At 49.5% G+C, this 16265-nt stretch overlaps 1 protein-coding gene across 1 annotated transcript; it reads right to left on the bottom strand.

The window, feature by feature from the left end:
* Positions 1-11985: 11985 nt before the first annotated feature.
* Positions 11986-15939, bottom strand: SPACDR (sperm acrosome developmental regulator; the record flags this gene model as incomplete). The annotated part of the gene is made up of 3 exons (XM_084250162.1): positions 11986-12219; positions 15293-15622; positions 15886-15939. 3 exons carry the CDS (start codon positions 15937-15939, stop codon positions 11986-11988), a joined length of 618 nt encoding a protein of 205 aa, XP_084106288.1.
* Between the last annotated feature and the right edge of the window lie 326 nt (positions 15940-16265).

Genomic DNA, 16265 nt, shown 5'->3' with positions numbered 1-16265 from the left:
CGGTTGAGCGCTGGGTTGCGAAGCTGCCGGCGACCTCTGTGGCGCCGGTTTGATCCCCGGCTGCTCCCCGGCCACCAGAGGAGGGTCCCACATGGCGCGCAGACCTCTCCTGCCGCCCGCTGCTCCCCTCAGCAGTGTACTTCGGTCCTTCTGCCTGCTCTGCTCCCCGCTCTGGCTCTGGTGAATTCTCTCACCCTCCCGCGCTTCTGACTGTACCCAGTGCATGTATAAACAAAACAAACAAACAAATAAATAAAACATGCCTCTATTAAAAAAAAAAAAAAAAAAAGGTAAAAGGGAGGAATCCTGAGAGGACACCAGAAGCCCTAAAGTCCTGAAGTCCTTGCTGGTTCTGAGACTGCAAGAGAGTTCCAAGATAGTAGAGAAGGAAACTTGGTCAAAATCACTGGCATCTCCTGCTTCTAAGACCATGGGAAGCTGGGGTAGAGCAACAGGACTCTTCTCCCCAGAACTACCTGGATGGGGTCCCTCCTCCATAGTCTATCACCCAACTCCTTGTCCAAAACTTGAGTCAGCCCCCAAACCCTTCCCTTTTATCACAGTCTGTGTTTCTGCACCTCCGCCCTCACTGTCTCCACTTCCACAGGCTGCCCTCAGGTGGGGCCTTGGCACAGACTGAGCCTACTTAACGCAATTATACTTCCCATAAGCCAACCACCCCACTGCCTAAGAGCTAGGGCCAGAGAAAGGTCAGAGGGCAGGTAGAGAGGATCAGTTTGGGGGTGGGGGGAAGCTCTGCTCAGGGTCAGCTGTCTGGCCTCCTTCTGTTATATAAATTAAGCAACCATTAAGGTAACCAACAAATTCCATCTCTGCGTGGCTGCCAGGGAGCTTAATGCTAAAGTGCGGGCCAAGTTGCAATAACTAACCATGATCTACATTTCTGGCATTTTTCTCCCCGTCTAGACTTTAAAAAAAATGATTGTAATACCCACATCACAGGGTTGCTGGGAGATGACCAGGAGATATTTAATATCTTTCAGAACCTATTATGTGTGGGGTATTGTGCTAGCTGCTTGAACAAAGCCCCATGCAGTGTATATTCCCAGTTTGCAGGTGATGAAATACATCTGCATAGGAAGAGGTTGAGTAGTTTTCTCAGAGTCACACTGAAAGTGGGTACAGGAAATAGGATGTGTGCTCTAGTGCTTTCTTCATTGATGGCAAAGATAACCTGAATGTAAAAGCACCTAAATTAACAATGGGTGCCTTCCTGCCACCTTTGGGTTCTCTCAGCCTATGTGAACATCCCTTAGCTCGGCACTCCTCGCCCCACACTGTGACCATATCACATGGGATTCATCTCCACTGTCAACAGCAAGTGTGGGGACTGTAGTGGGTTGACGGTAAGACCACCCTAGGGAGGAACTAGCACCCAGTAAATGTTGAGTGAAAGAAAATCACACTGCTCATATTCCAAGACAAGACTCCTTTTAAAACTCCTTCATCTACCCCGCAGAGATCTAAGAGCACCTACTTGCAAGATCCAGGCACCATAGCAAGTTCTCTGTGAATATAACTGTGTCTCATCCCACCAGTCACCATGTGTTTGCTGCTGGTCTTTTATCCACATGTTAAATGAGGAGTCTAAAACTGGTTCTCAAACTCCAGAGTGCATCACAATCTCCTGAGGCCTTAGTACACAGGTAATGCTGATAGGTTTTCAGTGAGGCTAAAGAATTTGCATTTCTTTTTTTTTTTTAAGATTATTTTACTTATTTTATGTATACAAGAACTGGGGTATAGGCCGGAGGTGCAGGATTGAGAGGACTCACCAGAGACAGAGTGGGGAGCAGAACAGGCAGATTGATTGAAATATACTGCTGAGGGGAGAGGTCTGCTGTGTCATGTGAGTTAGCTCCCTGGCTGGGGATTGAACTCGTGCTGCAGTGACTGCGGATAGCTTTATAGTGCTGAGACTTAACCCCTTGCACCACCAGGGAGACCCAGAATTTGCATTTCTAATAAACTCCCAGGTGATGCTGACACTGATGCTGCTGTTGCCCGGTCCACACTTTGGGATCCACAGCTGGTAAGTGCTGATACTTCAGCTGCCCCCCCAGGTCTGTCTGACTGCCCAGGTTGTGACCCTAAATTCCCAGTGTCATGAGGTCACCCCTCCAAAGATTAGATCCCCTCCACTAGGGTCTATGAAGTCCTCCTGGGCCCTATAGGAAGCTAAGGGCATGTGGAATCAGAACACCAGACATACTGGCAGGGAGAGGAGGAAGAAATGTGGGGAGATGGCTGCAGGGACAGAGGCTTTGTAGAAGATGGCTTTGTACAAATGAGAAAAATAGGCCCCTTCCTCAAAGCTTTTTTCTGCCATTTGTAGGAAAACTGTCCTAATGGTTCTACGCATCTGTGTTAACTCCAGAGATGTGCAGTGCACAGCCTGTGCAATGGTGAAGGCTGGCCCTGAAGGTGGGGGAAGGGATCTAACAGAGAGAGGAGGAGGGATCCAAACTTCAGTGAGAGAGATGGGGAAAGTAGTGGAGTGGCTGGTGATTGGCTCTTGACTGGCAGCTCTGTGTCTGGTCTAATATTACTAACTGTGGGACCTGAACCCCTCTAAGCAAGAATTTACTGATTTGGAATAATTAGGACTTAAGGAACGGCCTATGCTTAGGACTAAATCAGATGATTGATGCAGAGGTATTTCACACGAAGTGCCCCATGATGGTAGGCATGGCAGCAAGAATAGTAGCCACCTGACAGGAGAGGGAAAAGGAGAGAGGGCAGCTGTTCCCATCAGTGGACAGGGTTCGCTAACTTGCTGAAGAGTTGTGTGTTTTTGTTTTTGTTTTTTTAAGATTTATTTATTTAGGGGCCTCCCCGGTGGCGCAGTGGTTGAGCGCTGGGTTGTGAAGCTGCCCGCAGCCTCTGCAGCGCTGGTTTGATCCCCGGCTGCTCCCCCGCCACCAGAGGAGGGTCCCACATGGCGCGCAGACCTCTCCTGCCACCCGCTGCTCCCCTCAGCAGTGTACTTCTGTCCTTCTGCCTGCTCTGCTCCCCGCTCTGGCTCTGGTGAATTCTCTCACCCTCCCGCGCTTCTGACTCGACCCAGTGCTTGTATAAATAAATAAATCTTTAAAAAAAAAGATTTATTTATTTATACATACAAGAGCTGGGGTACAGGCCAGAGATGCGGGGGTGGCAAGAGGACTCACCAGAGACAGAGTGGGGAACAGAACAGGCAGACTGACTGAAATACACTGCTGAGGGGAGCAGCGGGTGAGTCAGGAGAGGTCTGCTGCGCCATGTGGGTTGCTCCCTGGCCAGCCGGGGATCGAACTCGTGCTGCCGAGGCTGCTGATTGCTTCATAGTGCAGTGCTTAACCCTTTGCACCACCAGGGAGGCCCCTGAAGAGTTGTTTTAACTAAAGTCAACGGTCCCGTGGAAGCTGTTAACAAAGGCCCATTTCCCTCTGTTCGATGACTGACAGTTTAAGGGTACCCGGCAGGGGCTCCCCCATCAGCTAATGCCGTCAGGGCTGCCGGCAGGGGCAGGCCCCGCGGCCAGGGGCTTAGGAGGCTCACACAGGGAAGCCTCCCTGTTTCCAGTCACCCCCAAAAGGCCCTCCCGCACCGCCTCCCCCGCCCGGGCGAGAGCGCTGGGAGAGGGCGGTTGGGACCAGGAGAGGCGCAGCGAGGGGTGAAGGCGGCGGCGAGGCCGAGACCGGGCTGCGCACCGCAGCGCCACCTGCAGCCCAGAGCCGCGAGGCGACAGGTCATTCGGGTCCCCGGGTTCGGCTGGCCGGGCCTCACGGCGTCCCTACCTAGTCCCCCACAGGTGCTACCCGCCATTTGATGACTTCAGGCCCGGCCACTCCCTACCCGCACCCTCTAGACCAGACGCGAGGTCTGCCTAGACCAACGGTGGAGGCGGGAGAGGCTCCTCCTCCCAGGCACCCGCCTTCGGGCAGCGGGCTGGCCCCAACTCGTGGATGACGTCCTGGGGTTGGGCAGGTGTCCAGGTCTGGCCCGCACTCCCGTCATATTGTCTCCCTCCTCCCCCCACTTCAGTGGCTTTAGGATTAAAGTTCAAATTCCTTCCTATGGGCACTAGAGGCTCAACCTCCTCTCTCCAGCTTTATCCCTTCCCCCAGCCAGTGGAACCCTCAGGCTCACAGGCCATAAATTCCAGGACCTGAAATTCCTTCTGTGGTCTTCCCCAGGACAGCAGCATGCCACTCCAATTAATCTCAGGTTAAGCTATAGTTACCCAGACCCCAATTCCTGACTTTGGGGGCCAGGAATCTGCGTTTTTAAAGAGATTCCAGGATGAGTGTGAGGTGTCCTAGGCTTCAAAAATCAGTTCCATTCCCACTGAACGTAGTAGAGGTCCTGAAGCCTCAGCAGGCTTCTTTAAACAGATTGCTGGGGGGCCTCCCCGGTGGCGCAGCGGTTGAGCGCTGGGTTGCGAAGCTGCCCGCGGCCTCTGCAGTGCCGGTTCGATCCCCAGCTGCTCCCAGGCCACCAGAGTAGGGTCCCACATGGCGCGCAGACCTTTCCTGCCACCCGCTGCTTCCCTCAGCAGTGTACTTCGGTCCTTCTGCCTGCTCTGCTCCCCGCTCTGGCTCTGGTGAATTCTCTCACCCTCCCGCGCTTCTGACTCGACCCAGTGCTTGTATAAATAAATAAATCTTTAAAAAAAAAAAAAAAAAACAGATTGCTGGGCCCCACCTGCTAAGGTTCCATTTCTGAGGAAACTGTCTGAGCATCTACTGCCTCCACTGTTCAGGGATGCTGATGCTGTTAGTCTGGGACCAACTCTACGAGCCATTTCTTTAATACTATATCCAGGGGAAGAGTTAGTTACCTGTTTCCAGCTCACTGGGTTCTAAAACTTGTGCAAGGCACTTCAGATTAACTCACTTGCTCAGGGAAACACAGCCAGAGAGGACAGGATTTGAACTCAGGTCTTCTGAACCCAAAGGCTGGGCTGGCTCTGTGCACTGCTAGTTACCCCTTCCCTCTAACTTATCTCTAGAGGTCAGCCAGGCACTCCCTGAAGCCTGTGAAGGTGAAGGAGAGGGCTTGGAAGTCCCTCTGCCATACTACTCTGGGCCCAGGGTGCCTAGAGAGCTCATAAAGAGGGGACAGGGTAGCCACCCACACATGATCCCCTTCAACACTGGCATATTGGGAGTAGAAGATCCCTGACTTCTCTCTGATTGGCTTTAGAAAGTTTCCTGGACAGATTACTGGGGACTAGATGGGACCAACATTTCAGTGCTGCAGAAAGAGCAGGATGAAGGCAGGGTGGCTGGGTCCTGAGGGGAGAAAGGAGAGTCATAGTACAGGTTCCCAGGCACCCCATCAGTACTGCCCAGAGGTTTTGCCCAGACAGGTCTCCTGGTGGAAGTTCTTGGGGCCAGGGACACACTAATACAGATGGGGTGAAGGATTGAGCAGCAAATGTCAATGGGGCCCTCAGGTAAAAGACCGTATGGGGAGGAAGATAATAGCTGTAGGCAGGCTGGTAGGTAGGAGGAGGGCTCCTGCTGGTGCCTTCCTTCCCTTACCTACTTCAGACCTGGGCTTTTCTTTTGACGCCTTCCAATCCCCTTTGTTTCTTTTTTTTTTTTTTTTTTTAAGAGTTCAGCTTTTTATTGAACATGTTACGAAAGAGGCTTAGTAAAAAAGACCAAAGCCCATGTCACCATCAGACTTCTCAGATTTGTCTTTCTTTGCTTCTACTTTCTTCTCCTCAGTTGGAGCAGCATCAGTGGAAGTACCTGCTGCTGGGACAGGTCCACCAGCCCCTGAATTGCAGAGGAGACTCCCGATGTTGACACTGGCCAGGACCTTTGCAAATAGGCTAGGCCAGAAAAGTCCAACTTTCACATCTGCTGCTTTAATGAGGGCATCGACCTTATTCTCTGTGACCATCATCTCATCCTCATGCAAGATGAGGGCCCAGGGATGCAGGTGAGTTCCAAGATGGAAGCTATGTGTGAGTGAGTGTCAGGCAGATGTTGCTGGGTGCTGTGCTTCGTTGCTGTGTTTAGTCGCTGGATTAAGTGAGGTCCTTACCTCAGTGCAGCTGGACTTCCTTCGAAGGACTGAGCACCTTAGCAGCAGCTGAGGAAAACCAACCCCTTCTTCTGAGGTGTGGACCTGAGACGAGGGGTCAGCAAACCCTCCAGACAGTGCTTATTCTGTGCCTCTCCCTGCTAGTTCCTGGATCTTAAAGGACCTCTTGAGGAGCACAGCCTGGGAGGGGAGAATAGTCAGGGAGCCAGAGGCACAGCCCCAAAGGGAGTGAATCTGAATCCTAACACCCATAGAGAGCATGTCAGGATGCAGGCCAGGACCCAGTAGTACATACCCACTGAGTCATCCTTCCTTATCCCAAATATCCATCTGAGCACCTATTGCATGCCAGGAACTGCGCTACATAAGCCCTGAGAAATAGCAATGAACAAAGTCCAGGGGGCAGGGGGCAGGGATTCAGAGAAGGCCTCTCCAGGGTAAAGGGTAGATCTGAAGAAAGAACTGAAGCAAACCAGGTGAAGAATGTGGGGAAACAACTTTTAAAACAGAAGATTCAGCATTTGCAAAGATGCTTGGGGGAGAGAATTATACCTAAACTAGGCAAGCCCAGTGGAATTGACTGTGAGGAGAAATCTGGAGGGATGAAGCCTGGCAGGTGGGCAGGGACCACAGCCAGAGCTGAGGTAAGGAGTTTGGATTTCACCTTACACACCCTTTCACAAATATTAATGCAAAATGGATCAGACTTAAATGTAAAACATAAAACAATAAAAACATAGAAAAGAAACATAGGAGAAAATCTTAGGGATCTAGAGCTAGGGGAAGAATTCCTGGACTTGACACCAAAGGCATAAACCATAAAAGAAAAATTGATAAAGTAGACCTCATCAAAATTAAGATTTTTTGTTCTGGGGAAAGATTCTGCTAAAATGATGAAATAACAGCTACCAACAAACCACACAGCCAACAAAATACAAATATAGAGGAACCACTTTTCTCTAGATAGATCTGGGATACAGTTTTCCAAAAACTCTCAGAAGTTCAAAGCAACAATAATAAACAATCCAATTAGAAAATGGGCAAAACATCAAAATAAAATTTTGATAAGAAGAATATGTAGATGGCATTTAGTTGAATATACATGAAAAGATGTTCAACAGCTTTAGCCATTAGGGAAATGCAAATTAAAACCAGAATGAAATATCACTACACATCTATCAGAATGGCTAAGATAAAAAATAACGGTAACATCAAATGCTGGTGAGGATGCAGAGTGGCTGAGCTCCTCATATATTATTGGTGGGAATGTGGAATCGTGCAGCTGCTCTGGAAATGAATGTGGCAGTTTCTTACAAAACTACATGTACCACGTGATCCAGCATTTGCACTCTTGTGCATGTAATGAAAACTTTTGTTGGCACAAAAATCTGTACACAAATGCTCGTAGGAGCTTTCTTTGTAAGAGCCCAAACTGGAAGAAAAAAAAAGTCCTTTAACGGGTAACTGGTTAAACAAACCGTGGTATATACAAACCATGGAAACTACTCACCAACAAAAAGGAACACACTATTGATACTTGCGACAACTTGGATCTCAAAGGGATTATGTTAGTGAAAAAAAAATCCCAAGAAGCTACATGCTATATGATTCCATTTATATAACATTCTTGAAATGACACAATTCCAGAGAGGGAGAACAGGTTAGTAGTTGCCAGAGGTTAGGGAGGGGAGGTGGTTTATGCTATAAAAGGATTCAAATACCAAACTGGATGAGTGTGAAGGGGGAAAGAGGGATGTGGATAGAAAGAAGATCTGGTGTCTAGGGCTGGGACTTTGTCTCTGGTTCAAAGGCTTAAACCAAGAACATCTCACCCAGATCAACTTTCTTCCTGGCGGCTTTGGTCTGTTAGGAAGCAGCACTTTGAAGTTGGAGAGACCTGTGTCCCTACCCCAGACTATGCAGGGAGCAAAGGACCAAAGTGGAAGCTCTGGACGCTGGCAGGGAGCAGAGCAATTCAACCCATCATCTACTTGAAGGTCCTGAGGTCCAGTGAAAGTGACTCACCAAGTCCTACTACAAAATGGACCTCCCTGGTGGCGCAGCGGGTTGAGCCAAGCACTGTGAAGCTGTCCTCAGCCTCAGCAAGTGGGTTCGATTCCCAGTCGGCCAGGGAGATACCCACATGGCGGGGCAGACCTCTCCTGTCTCACCCGCTGCTACCCTCAACAGGTATTTCAGTCAGTCTGCCTGTTCTGCTCCCCACTCTGTCTCTGATGAATCCTCTCACCCTCCCACGCCTCTGGCCTGTACCCCAGTACTTGTATAAATAAAAATAAATCTTTGAAAAAAACACACAAATAGTAACAATATAGAGATCAGGACCAGCATCTCTCTCTCTCTCTCTTTTTTGAAGATTTATTTATTTATGCTCAAGAGCTGGGTTACAGGCCAGAAGCATGGGGGCTGAGAGGATTCACCAGAGACAGAGTGGGGAACAGAACAGGCAGATTGACCGAAGTACACTGCTGAGGGGAGCAGCGGGAGAGTCAGGAGAGGTCTGCCACGCCATGTGGGTAGCTCCCTGGCTGGCTGGGAATCGAACTCTTGCTACAGAGGCTGCGAATAGCTTCATAGTTTGCGTTTTAACCCCTTGCACCACCAGGGAGGCCCAGGGCCAGCGTCTCTTGATTCTCCGTCAAGTGCTCTTCCCGCAACTTCCTGCAAGGGGCTTTCTTTGTCACTCCCCAAATGGCAAGAGTCTGCTTCCCACACACTAGGCAAAGGATTACTATTTTTTTTTTAATCATTCATCACTGTTTTTATGCCACGGGAAGACTAATCATAACATTAGTTAACATGCATTGCATCCTTCCTGTGCTGATGGTGACGGGTCATCTTCCTGGTCCCCATGACAACCCTATGATACAGCTACTACTATGGTTCCCATTTTACAGATTAAGAAGCTGAGGCTTGGAGTAATTTACCAATTTACCCAAGGTTACACACATCAGGAAGTGTTAGTTTAAACCACTACTGTATTTCCTGCTGCCTCCCAAGTCTGCTGGAAACAAAGAAATATAATTTCAAATACTGTTAAGTACTATGAAAACATAAAACAGGGGGTGTGATAGAGGACAACCACTTGAGCTGTAAGTGGGATAATCTGGGAAAGAGTCTGTGAAGAAGAAGTGACATTTGTACAGAGTCCACACTGGCAAGGAGCCCACCATGCCAAGATCTGAGACAAGGACATTTTTGACATCGGGAACAGTTGGAATTTTTTTTCCCAAGGACAATGGAAAGTCATTGGAGGATTAAAGCAGGGGAGTGATCTGTTTTGTTGTGTGGTGAGTAGATTACAGGGAGGCTCCAGAGAAGAAAATCTTTGAAAATTTCAGAAAATATGGTGCTGTTGGTGGAAGAGGGGGCGTGGGGCAAGAGTATCTGGGGCCTGCACTCTCATTTTGCTCCCCACAGTCTCACCTCCACCTAACAAGATGGTGGTATTTGAAAATAAAGAAGGACCCCTGGTCTCAGCTGGAACCGCCTGTGATCCTACCACTCTGGCTGATGAGTCAAGCAGCTTTGGGAGAGAAGTGCCTGGGGTCTCATGGGGACGAAGGGGGGTGTTCAGGGTGGGATTTTTGACAATGGAACAGTTGGAACTTTTTCCCCCAAGGACAATGGAAAGTCATTGGAAGGATTTTTTCCAAACTATCATCAGGAGATAGATTTCCCCAGGGGCTGCTCTATCTCTGACTGCTGTCTACCAGGAGAGGTGGGTGGGTAAGAATCCCTTCCCCAAAATCTCTACCCCGGGAGATCCCACAGGCTTGTTCCCAGTTGGGAATTTCCTCCTCTCCTCTCACCTTCTCTAGGGCTTTTGGCTGAATAACTTATGATGGGGAGAAAGGAAGTCCCAGGAGACATTTAGGAAAAGCAAGATCTATGCACCTTCTCCTTCCCTCTCGCTCCTTTCTCTCCCACACGTCTCCCTGGCCCTGCTTGGCCAAGCCCAGGCAGGACTCCATCGTGTCTGGGGAGAGTTAGAAGGATGGAAGGTGCCAGCAACTCCCTTGGCTGCTGGCTGAACTCACCTTCCTTTCCTTGCTTTCACTCCTAAGACACTGAAGAACACACACACACACACACACACACACACATACACACACACACACACTGAGAGCAGTATTCCTTTCCACAAGCCCACAACCTCAAGCCTTGATTGGCTTCAGGCTGATAACTACTTGCAGGGTCATTTACTAGTGACCCTCAGCCTTCACTCTACCCTTCTCATCAGTGAAACCTTAGGTCCCCAATAAGAGGAGGAGCCCATATCTAAGGACACAGGGGGCCTAATTCTGGATCTTAGCGAACTATGTTGTTCTGAGCAATGCGTTGTTAGGTGATTCCATTGTGCAAACATCTTGGAGTGGACTGGCACAATCCTCGATGGAACAGCCTACTGTGTGCAGCGCTTGACTGTCCTCCAAGACCCTGGGACCCATTAAACCGCCAAGCTTCCTTCAAGAGACAACAGAAGGGGTCCTGGCACGGAAAGAAATGAGATGGATAGGGGTTGATTGAAAGTCCCAGAAATGAGGCACTGTATGTCTGTGCAGAGGCCCTGCCTGAATGTCTAAAAACCATCTCTGACATTAGGTTAAACTCATAACTGATTTCTAGTGAAGCCACTTCATTCATGTATAGAACACTGCTGTGTACATGGGCATCTACATGTAACATGCATGTGACATATCAGGGGGGATAGGTAGAGCCTGCTGACTTTCTAGTGAGTTGCTTGCTTCCAGCAAGCCATCCCTTTGCTCCTCATCACCCCCTAGCCATTCTTGCTCTCCCCTGTCCACACCTCTCCCACCTTGTCCATCTGTGCTGTCCCCCAAGCTTGAGTCCTTCTGCTATCCTTTCTTCCTGCCCCACACCACCTGCAAGCTCTTGAATGCGAGATCCCTCAAATTTTGTTGTCTTGTGAAATATTCTTTTTTTGCCCTTGGGGAACCTTCCTGTACTTTGGCTGAGATGGGGCTTGAGGCTCTGTTTTCTCCCCTTTGGTTGCCCCACCCCGTCCCCAGGGGGGCACCCACCCAAGTTGCAGTTCACAGTGCCTAGCTGCCACCACCCAACTTAGGCCTCGAAGCCAGGAACCCCAGGGGGTGTATTTTTCACCATTTAGGCAGGGGAGTGACCAGCAGGACCTCAGCACCTTTTCCACCAATCTGCATCCGCATCCGTCAAGGCCAGGTACGGTTTCAGACCCACAGACCGACCCCACGCCATGCCCAATGGCACCAGAGAGGTGGGGCAGGGAGGGGACTGGCTGCTGGAGGCAGGCAGTTTCCAGCGAGGTCTCTTTGGCTATAGGACCTTGAACAAGTCCCATAACCTCTGCAACATTTTGTTTTGAGGATTTCACTGGCCCAGCATCTGCTGTGGGACATGTCCTCAACACACAGGTGCAGTTGCTATGGGAGCTGGCCTGGCAGTGCTGCCAAGGGCAGTTCAGTCCCTCAAAGTGTCTAAGCCCAGGGCCAGGACCTCGCAAGCCACCCCACCCTCCTTTCTCCCACCCCCCACTTCCCTCTTCACCCCTGCCAACCCAACCCAGCCCACAGGTTACTCCCAAAAAAATTTGCTGCAGCACCTCAGGTGTCCCTCCTTGTCCCATCCAAGTTCCCCTCATTGCCTCTGGCCATGAACAAACACTCTCCATTTACTCCGAAATATCTGATATTTATTTCCCAACATTTTGATAATATTTTACAAATTGAATAAAGGGAATGAAGGGGAACGTGTGGAACCCCAGACCCGGCCTAGGGTTCCCAATGGGAGGTGACAGTATGAAAACTTCTCCTTACTCACAACTCCTGGCCTGCTGCCCTAACTTCTCACATCAACCTTACCTAAGAGTGAGGTGGGGGCTTCCTGAGGATGCAGGGATCCCCCCTAGAGGGGACTTCGGACATCTTCTTTCAGGGCCTGAACTGAGTCAGGCTGGGTACTAGTGTGGGCCCTGATGTGGCGCCTTCTACGCCTCTCCTGCCTGCGAGCAAGCTGCCTCAGCTGTTTCCGAATGGCCCACAGCACCAGGTACACTTCCCGCAGCATCTCAGCCTCCGGAGACTCCAAAGGGGACCCGGTCCTCATTTGGGAGGCAACTGAGGTAGAACTCATAGATGACTAAGAGAGAAAGAGAGAGAGAGAGAGGGAGAGACAGGCACATGTCAACAACTTGGTCTAGGGAGAAGCCACTGGTAGACCTGCTTGTGATAAATAGCAAAGGCTTGTCTAATTCCACCTTGTCCATCAGGCTTGCACATAGGCACAACCTTCAAGAAGCCTTCTCTCAAGCTGTCTCTATGCATGTTTACCTGCCATACCTCATACTATTTGTCCTGCAGACTAGTTTAGTTTTGTTATCAGTACTGGAATGCAAGCTCCTGGAAGACAGGGACCATGTCTCACCCACCTTTGAGTCCCCACAGGGATTTCATGGAAAGTGTTAAAACGAAGGACAGAATGACACTCTGACCTCCATCTCCAGCCCAGCACTCTCCCCTCACCTACAGGTCCGTATATCCCACTGCCTCCTAGACATCTCCATGCAGGCGTCCTGCTGACACCTCATCTTGTTCCAGTGCCCTAAACGTGTTACTTCCTCCCCTGAGTCTGCACCTACTCTTTAATTCTCCCAGTCAATGGCTCCAGTCTACTCTGACCTCTCTTCTCCCTCCAACATCACTGTCATCCAGTCAGCTGTCACAACAATTCCACCTCTTAAATATCACTCCTGTTCAATGACTTGCTCTACCTGATGCCTCTACCCCTGTCAAGGACAGCCTGGGCTGTGACACCTCCACTGGACTTCCTGCCTCTCTTCTTGTCTCCTTCTGACCCCACTCCTGAACTTTTAAAATGGTTATTAATGCCAGGATACTTTATTCAAGACCAAAATAAGTCAGTTTGATAGTCATCTAGATACTCCCCTTTAAAAACATTTTTTCACTTTGGGCCTCCCTGGTGGCGCAGGGGTTAAGACACAACCGATGAAGTAATCCACAGCCACTGCAGCATGAGTTCGATTCCCAGCTGGCCAGGGAGAAACCCACATGGCAGGACAGACCTCTCCTGTCTCACCCGCTGCTCCCCTCAGCAGTGTACTTCGTTCCGTCTGCCTATTCTGTTCCCCACTCTGTCTCCGGTGACTCTTCTCACCCCCCGCATCTCTGGCCTGTACCCCAGCTCTTGTATAAAAATAAATAAATCTTTAAAAAAACAAAAACAAAAAAAAAACAAAAACCAAAAAACATTTTTTCACTTTGAGAGAATTATAGACTTACATGCAGTTGTAAGAAATAATAGATTTCCTGTATATTCTTTACCAGTCCCCCCAATAATAAAATCTTGCGAAATTATAATACAATATCACAGTAAGACCACTGACACCAAAACAAGCCACTGATCTTAACCACATTTCCCCAGTTTTACTTGTGCATGTGTGCGTGTGTGTCTCTGTGTTGAATTCTACCCAATTTTTATTACTTATGCAGGTTCATGGATCCAACTACCACAACCAAGTACAGAACATTTCCATCATTTCCTCCTGTCACCTTTTAAAACCAATCCCTTCTCCCTAGCAACCACTAAACCACTGAATCAGGTCTTCATTTCTTTAATTCTGTTATTCCAAGAACAATATATAAAACAAATGGAACCAGACAGCATATAATCTTGGGAACTGGTTGTTTGCACTCAGCATAATTCCCCTGAGACTTATCTAAGTGGTTGCATATATCAACAGTTTGTTCCCTTTTTGCAGCTGTGAAGTATTCCACAAATATGGACCCATCACAGTTTAACCATATACCCAGTGAGGAACATTTGGGTTGTTTTTGGCTACTATGAAAAAAGCTGTTGTAGGGCCTCCCCAGTGGCACAGTGGTTGAGTGCCGGGTTGCGAAGCAGCCCGCAGCCTCTGAAGCGCAGGTTTGATCCCCGGCCTCTGGGCGAGGGTCCCACATGGCACGCAGACCTCTCCTGCTGTGCCCGCTGCTCCCCTCAGCAGTGTACTTGGTCAGTCTGTCTGCTCTGCTCTCCCCTCTGGCTCTGGTGAATTCTCTCACCCTCCCGCGCTTCTGACTGTACCCAGTGCTTGTATAAATAAATAAATAAATCTTAAAAAAAAAAAAAAAAGCTGTTGTAAATATACAGATTTTTGTGTGAATATAAAATTTCATTTATCTGGAATAAATGTTCAAGAGTACAATGGCGGGCCTCCCCGGTGGCGCAGCGGTTGAGCACTGGGTTGTGAAGCTGCCCGCGGCCTCTGCGGCACCGGTTCGATCCCTGGCTGCTCCCCGGCCACCGGAGGAGGGTCCCACATGCAGTGTACTTTGGTCCTTCTGCCTGCTCTGCTCCCCACTCTGGCTCTGGTGAATTCTCGCACCCTCCCGAGCTTCTGACTGTACCCAGTGCTTGTATAAATAAATAAATAAATCTTTAAAAAAAAAAAAAAGAGTACAATGGCTAGGTCCTATGATAACTGCATATTTAGTTTCACGAGAAACTGTCAGACTGTTTTCTGGAAATGCCTGTACCCAATGCCTCGCCCAAATGCCTGTACCATTTTATATCCCACCTACAACATACGAGTGCAGGTTAATTTTCTAGATAAAAGTCTGATCATGTCAACTCTCTGCTCAAGTGTTTGCAAGGGCTTCCATGACTTTTAGCACCAAAGTCAAACTCCCAAACTGGGTTACCCACTCTGCCTTGGAGGAGCTGGCTCTCTGCCCCAGGGTCCAACCCATATGCTTTCCCCCACCCTAACACCTGTTACTCTGTCTTCATGGCACACTCTTCCCACTCCTTCCACCTCCCCTTCCCCCTTGAATCAGGCTAAATCCTTCAGGGCTCAGCTTTATCCTCTCTGCTATTGGGAAGGCCTTCCTAGACCCCCCCCTGCCCCCGCAAGCCTGCTGAGATGCTTTTACCCAGTTTCCCCCTAGCTATTATAGAGCCCCTTATTCCTCCCACAACACACCCCTAGTATTCTGTACCAACAATGCCTATGACCATGGCTGGAGCCTCTTAGTTCTGGGTAAACCTCATTTGCTGTGGATCTTTTTGCCTGCCTCAGTGCCTAGCAATTAGTCTAGAGGCACAGGAAATAAACAAGTGAATGGAGGGAGGAATGAGCCGTGGAGGGAGGCTGGGAGGGGTGCAGGAGATGAGGGGTATAGATAGTACTGACCTTCCAGCTGCACATTTGCCAGCCAGACTGCAGTACTGAGACCATGAGCGTGGAAACGGACTTGACAGCTGTTCTGGGCAGCTGCAGCAGGGATCGGCACCCATGGTCCAGCTCTTCTCCAGCCTCATCTGTTGTTGTGTTGGCTAACATACAGGGATCGGTCACCATGGGGGATTCATCCATCTTGAGGAATTTGGCCTCTTTTGGAGCCTCAACCAACTTGAAAGTCTCAACCAATTTGGGAGTCTTCACTACTCCCCTCAATACAGTTTTCTTGGGGTCAGGGCTTTCTGAGATAGCTGGCTCAACTTTGTGTTTCCAGAAGGAAACCTACAAACCAAAATGGAGAGAGGAGAGACAAGGAAGGGGCAGAAGGGATACAGCAGTCAGGGGAAAGGATGGCCTCACAGCCTCCTCCCCAACTGTCTTCTCTCTCCCTTCTTCCTTCAAGTCTTGTTTGGCCACAGGAGGCAAGAAGAAAAGGAGGCCAGGTGAGGGGGAGGGGGGAGAGCAGTTTTCTGTGACCTACAGGTCACTGACCAGCACCTCCCCTCCTGGTATGTCATAAAGAAAGGACAGTCTCTGAAACATACCCAGCAAGTAAACTTTCGCCATATCCACCGGAAGAACCTCATGACCACAGCCATTTCGCCAAAAACACAACACACAGGCCCAAGGAAGGGACAGTATCAGCATTTGGTAGGGTAGGGGAGAGGGACAGCTTCAGGCCAGTAGCCACCAACTAAGGGATATCAAGGGAGCTTCAAGCACAGCAGTGAAAAAAGAAATAGGGAATCCAGGGGGAAAACCCTCCCCAAAGATTCATCCTACGCCTTTCCTCCCCTCCCTGGGACAGGGAGAGGAGTTGAAGTGGATGAGAACCCAGAGGGAGGGAGAGTTCTAGCCCATTGTGAGAGCTTGCCTGGCCCAAACCCAACCCCCACGGCTCTTTAAGGACCCCCAGAGCCAATCC

This window comes from Talpa europaea, assembly GCF_964194135.1.
Source record: "Talpa europaea genome assembly, chromosome: 12".
Lineage (NCBI taxonomy): Eukaryota > Metazoa > Chordata > Mammalia > Eulipotyphla > Talpidae > Talpa > Talpa europaea.
The sequence above is the reverse complement of the archived record's forward strand: the minus strand, read 5'-3'. Positions and strand labels throughout refer to the sequence as shown.